At 38.3% G+C, this 6,291-nt stretch overlaps 1 protein-coding gene across 1 annotated transcript; it reads left to right on the top strand.

The window, feature by feature from the left end:
- Nucleotides 1–2,103: 2,103 nt before the first annotated feature.
- Nucleotides 2,104–5,814, top strand: LOC129245956 (CCAAT/enhancer-binding protein). The gene has a single exon (XM_054884414.1). The coding sequence runs from the start codon at nt 2,499–2,501 to the stop codon at nt 3,843–3,845; it is 1,347 nt and encodes a 448-aa protein (XP_054740389.1). The 5' UTR covers nt 2,104–2,498; the 3' UTR covers nt 3,846–5,814.
- Nucleotides 5,815–6,291: the final 477 nt, after the last annotated feature.

The following is a 6,291-nucleotide window of genomic DNA, read 5'->3' as shown; positions in this document are numbered from 1 at the left end:
AACAGATAAATGCGCCGCTGTTTCGTAATCTCTAGAACGATGCCATTCTTAGAGCATTTATGAAGAATTGCTGGCACATTACAAACGCTGCTTGCCACGGTACCAGTGGTTTCATTACCGGTAATCCCCGAATGCACTGGAACACACATAAGCTTAATTTTGTTTGGGTAGCTTATCAGTATATTTCTTATAGTGTTTATATAATATCAGTTTGATCATGTGTTGGATCATGTGTTCGAGGAGTGAGTTTTTCTTGTCAAAAAATTCGTGTATTTATATATAAATATAATAGAATATTCATAACTGAAGTGGATGTTTGATACATAAATCTACTATTGAAACTATTTGATCGCAGCACTTTGCCCTACAGATTTCTCTTTAAAACACACTACCAATAGCTTCATACAGATGACGTAGGCGAAGTGTGATTCCAATAAACTTAAAACAACAAAAAATAAAATTTGGTAGTGCAGAAACCGCTACCTCACCACCAAGGCAACTAACCAGCTGAGCGTCTAACCGGAGCAAATAGTAAACATGTAAACGGCATTCCATAGACGAGAGCGAAAGTGCTTTGCGGTACTCTGAGTGTTCGCGAGTACACGAGTGAGGACGAAGGGCATACAACCGTGGTGGGGATGCATTAGCGCATTCACTAGCTGACAGAGAGTGCTTTAACGCGAGCGTATATGCATATGAATGTAGCAGCGCTATACGACATCCACAGGTAGTTGCAGCAAATCAGTAATAAAAAGCATACAAACCGACATTTCAGCGTGGGATAGAGAGAGCATATTGTTTTTGGTTTTGTTTGCTGTACTCGTATCTGGGCATGTGCGTTTTTCCCTGTTTCGCTTTGAATTTCGTTTTGTGTTTTACGATCGCATTGTGTATGTTGTTGTTGATATTTTCGGCAACTTCTTTTGGACGGGCGAAGATTTCTTTTTATAATATACTTTTGCCTGTTTTCCATGCTCGCTTTAAAATCTCTTTCTTCAAAGTATCTTTTTTATGCTGATGGCGGGAATGACAAGCGAGTTGCGGTACAAAATTTAGTTACAATTCACCAATTGTGGCATTAAGACGTATGCAACAGTTCGTTCGCAAACAAAGTCAAATATTTGAGGCAAGTAGTAGCAATAGCAAGAAAAGAAGTAGCTGAGAGGTCGAAGCAGCCAGAGAATTTGGGCGTAACTGACTTGCAGTGGAGTCAGATAAGTAGTGAACGTGTTTCCCTCGTTTTCAAAACGGGTGCTTCGATAGAGGAAAAAATCTTGCACGCTTCCCTAGATTCGTCATTCGTCAATGCATAAACGACGTCACTGTTGGTTGTGTGAGTGTTTCGGTTAGTTGGTCGGTGGTTGTTTTTCGGTGGGTCGCGTACATTTTGTTTTCGGTAACGTATACGCCAACTTCATAGCTGCAGCATACGAAGACATCGACGTCATTGTTGGGACAAAACGAAGACGCTAAAGACTTGGCGAAGAGCCACTTTAGTCGCGACTGCGGCGGCGATAACTGCAAGTGAGTGAGTTAGTTATACTCGCGAGCGGATGCGGACGCGGACGCGCACGTCGTGTAAGTGGAAAATATAAAATCGGTTGCATCATTTGTGAAACACTTCAGTCGACCGAGGAAGGTTGTTGAGCAAAAGTGACGCTTCGCGCGGTAACCCAGACGACCAGCTGCCTAACAACAATAACGAGATCCAAATTTAAATTTGAAAGCTGCAAACTCAAAAGATTATTAAAAAGTGTACAAAGTAGTTTAGTTTGCAATAAAAAATTAACAACACCAAACAAAGGCACAAAGTGAACTAAAGAGATTTGACATAAATCTAATAAAAGTTTGGAGAAACGATATGAATTTTGAAATGAAACAAATTAAGCAGACGTTTATTTGAAATAGCAAGCTGAGCCGAAGTTTAAAAGAAGCTCAATTGTAAATACAAAAAACAAAAAATTATTGTAAACAAGCTGTGACAAATACTATGATTTTTTATTATAAAAAATTGAGCTGTGGAAAGAAAATGTGCAAATATTTCACAATAAAATGCTATTACAGTTGTAACAGTTAAAAAAACGCATGACAATATAAAACACAAACACAAAACGAATATAAAAAATATCAAAAATTCTCATAACTTTTCTAACACATCCCAAAGATTTTACCTCAGAAATGCTTAAAAGCCAAAACAGGACTTTGACAAAGCAACTTATAATATTAAAATTTAAAACCATTTTGAAAACCTGAGAACACAAAACTCAAAGTGACATTTTAATGAAAAATAAATTAAAAACAACAGCAAAAATAGTCTTCTAACTGCTTCTAAAAGAACTAAACATTTCGAAGTGAATAATTAGTGAAGAAATGATCTAAGCTGTCAGTCTTCCAATTTTAGTTGAAACCCGTGCGATCGTTAAATCCTATCAACTACCTTACCCTAAAACGAAATTACACAAACAGCGAAAATTTTGCCCTCATTTGCTCAATTAAAAATGCTCAACATGGAGTCACCGCAGATGTACGATACCGTGCAGACCCTCTCCCAGCTGGACCTCAAAAAACAGCCTCCGCCCCAACAGGCGATCATCGGCCAAATCACTCTGACCGCCATGTCCAGTGCCCAGCAGCAGAACAATAATGCAAATGGCAGCCTAAACAACCCCAACAGTAACAACAACAATGGCACAGATGCCAACAATAACAATAATGTTGGTAATTTGGCAGCTGCCGCTGCTGTTGCAGCCCATCAACAGAATTCCGGCCTTGTGGTCAAACAGCACGCAGTCCATCAGATGCAACATGCAGCCGCAGCTCTAAACAACAACAACAATGCATCCACCATTAATGCCAATGTAAACAATGTAAACAACCTGCTGCAGAAGCAAATGCTGCAGCAATACTCTCAATCCGATCTGGACGAGTTAACCGCACAGGAAATCACTTTAGATCTGCAACACTTAATTGACGATCAGTTTCGCGAACAGGAGGGCCTTGGTATTTTCAGTGACATGGTTACGAGTCCAGGTGGACTTTCGGCCACCCTACCACCGAACGGCATGGTGAGTGCCGCCGCAAAAGTTTTGCAACAGCACCAACTGCAACAACAATCGCTACGAACTCAACAGCATAACTACGGGCGCAGCGCTCTGGCCTACATGCCACAAGCGGTGCACTCGGGCGCAGCCTACAGTAATAACTCGAGTGATGAGAACTCATCGGTGGGCTCAGACACGTCCACCATCAAAGAGGAGCCCATCGACCCGGAATATCGACGTCACCTGCAGGAAACGAACGCAAACAATGCAGCGGCGGCTGCTTTCATCACAAATAGTGGCGCCAACGGACTCTACAATCCTTACCAGACAACGACCAATAATGGACCAGTAAACAACGGCGTCATGAACAATGGCGGCAGCGGTGCAGCGCCCAACTTCACAAATCTCACCTCAGCCAATGTTTTGGCCCATCACTCCGTGAATCTGCCTCATCTAGCAGCTGGTGCGCACCTCCTCAAACACCACAACAAACAACTGCAACACCAACGTAAGTCTTCACTCAAGCATGTGGATAAGGGCAGCGAAGAGTACCGACGAAGAAGAGAACGCAACAATATAGCAGTGCGAAAGTCGCGCGAAAAGGCAAAGGTGCGCTCGCGCGAAGTGGAAGAGCGCGTCAAGTCATTGCTGAAGGAGAAGGAGGCGCTTTTGCGCCAACTACAGGAGATGACCAATGAAATTCAACTACACAAACAGATCTACATGCAGCTAATGAATCATGCGAACCCCGAAGTGAGTCGTGTCTGCCGCAGTTTCCTCAACACCAACGAGCACGGGCTGTAGAAGCGCTAGGATACCGCGCGATCGGCTATCATTAGCGATGATGATAAGCGGTACCGGATATCATGAGGCATACGTGCGATTACGAGCGTGAATTTTTTGTCTTCATTTGTAAATAAGCAATGTGTGTGTGTGTGTGTGAGTATCTCCATGTCTGGATGTATGTATTTGAGTATTAGTAAAATTTCTAGAAGCAAACGCTATCGCTGTGGGCTTAATATTTTTAAGGTCTCATTTTTTATACAATCTATGGATACTGTAAATTGTAAAATATATAGTTTAAAGAGAGAGTCGAAATAGAGGCATTCCTCAAAAACCTGAATCTATATATAGTACATATGTATTTAAATTAAATGTGAATTGCTTTTTTAAACATAATTTATTTTAAATACTGTCATAATTTTAGCAAAGCAAACAAGCAAGCAGGTTGACGGAGTTATATAAGATATTGTCAGCAGAGGAAACTTAAGGTAAAATATTTAATTTTCTGCACGGCAGTTAAAATTCGAAATGAAAAATGCTGGCTTCGTAATATCTTCAATAATTTTCGAAAACTGTGATAATTTTTTTAAAGAGCTAGGAGGAGAGGATAAATATAAAACGCATCCCTCTTTCATTTGCCTCTTTCAACAATACAGCAAACAGCATTGCCAATCCTAAACGCACCGTGACACTTAATCACTTACGAATGCAAAAATTGGAAAATGAAAAATATACAGATGCCTGCAAACAATTCCAAATAAATAAAATATATGCTTGTGTGTTTCTGATATGCTTGTTTTTATTGCTTTATTTTTCAAAGTTTATACTCGATGGTTCGTACTTATTTAATTTAAATGCTTTCCATGCGTTTCAAATGTAATTTAATTTAATAGAAGGTTTAAAAATGTAAGATAAGCCAAAGAAGTTTTAAGTAAAATAATTATAAATGAAATTGTAAACACCCAAAATGGGCAAATATGCAATATATATGTATGTGGATGTAAATACAGATAATAAAAAACAGCAAAAATAGAAATCAGCACAGTAAAGGTTATTTTGAATGGAAGAATCGAACTAAGGAAATTTGTGGCAAGTTAAGATTAAAGCGAAAATGTGCCCATTTCACCGTTGAATGCTGAGTAAAACTCTAACTTACATGCAATTCTTAGTTTGAGTCTAAGGCGCACGATTTCAGCGCACTAAGAAACAGAATTTTGAAATAGCTTTGGCTCAGCAAGGCTTTGACGCATAAACTCAAAAGTCAAAACTTTGCGTTTCTTTCTTTTTTTAGACTTATGAATAAAAGCTTTAACATCCATTCTGAGTGTAACTTATATTTGAAAATTTGTAAGCCCTTTACAATGCAATCAAACATTTTTTTTAATTCCTAATTCCCAGGCAATTTCGCAAGTTTTCAAATGACTCAGCATTTGGAAAAAAGTACCTCCGTATTTTTTTGCTTCTAATTCACAAAGTATGTGTTTGAGGCGCCCTTTGAATTGAAAAGTGCTGCGCAAATGTGCTATAGACTTTAAGGGAAATGTAATGTTATCAGTTAGACATTATCTGAATTATATCTTGCACACGTGAAAGTTATTCACTGCAACATTCACGCACCTCATAATTAACTGCTATACTTATAAAGATTATACATTGCACTGAAAGCTTTCTTAGCTTTCGAAACTGATGAGTTTGGCATGCTGATCCTTAGCGAAATTTTTTCTTTAACTTAAAATGTTCCCATATTTTGGCAAGAGTATGAAGTTATATTTTGTTGTAAATATGTAACCGTATGTGTTAAGCAGCAACCTTAGATAAAGTACTTTTGCTTGTTAATTCATGTGCGTATGTAGGCACGTCTGCTTTAGCAAATACCTACGCTTAGGTGTAGATTAAATATTTTCAGAGAATAGTTTAAGATTTTACATACTCAATACCTTATCATTTGTAAATTATCTCATTTCAAATTATTTATGAATTTTGTAAAATTTAAAAGAACACGTTTTTATTATGGAAAATTAAATATATAGCAAAATTATATAAAAGCTTGTTTGTTGTACACTGTGTCAGTATGTATGTATGTATGTTTGTACGTGTGTTTAATTTCGTCTAATAAATAATTAAAGGTTCTTTAATCAAAATAAACTCTAAGCATTTCTGAATTCCTCCATTGTTGGCAGCTATAAATTCGCAAAATGCCACGCCGTTTCAGAGCATTGAATTCAATGCATCCGTCAATGCCGAAAAATGCAACCTCCCCTCTCTACAGCAAAACACTTCTGAATTGATTTACATTTTGTATTTTTTTACACGTCGTTCCGCTATGCCCCAGGCCTTCTACTAATACCAATTGCTTGTTTTGATGTTAAAATATCTACCTAAAAAGAAATCACATCAGATAAAATTATAATTTTAAGTAAGTGCTTTGCGCCTCGGACAAGCACTCCCGAGCGAATTGCCAAGATAC

This window comes from Anastrepha obliqua, chromosome 4 (genome assembly GCF_027943255.1).
Source record: "Anastrepha obliqua isolate idAnaObli1 chromosome 4, idAnaObli1_1.0, whole genome shotgun sequence".
In the NCBI taxonomy this organism is placed as follows: Eukaryota; Metazoa; Arthropoda; class Insecta; order Diptera; family Tephritidae; genus Anastrepha; species Anastrepha obliqua.
The sequence above is the reverse complement of the archived record's forward strand: the minus strand, read 5'-3'. Positions and strand labels throughout refer to the sequence as shown.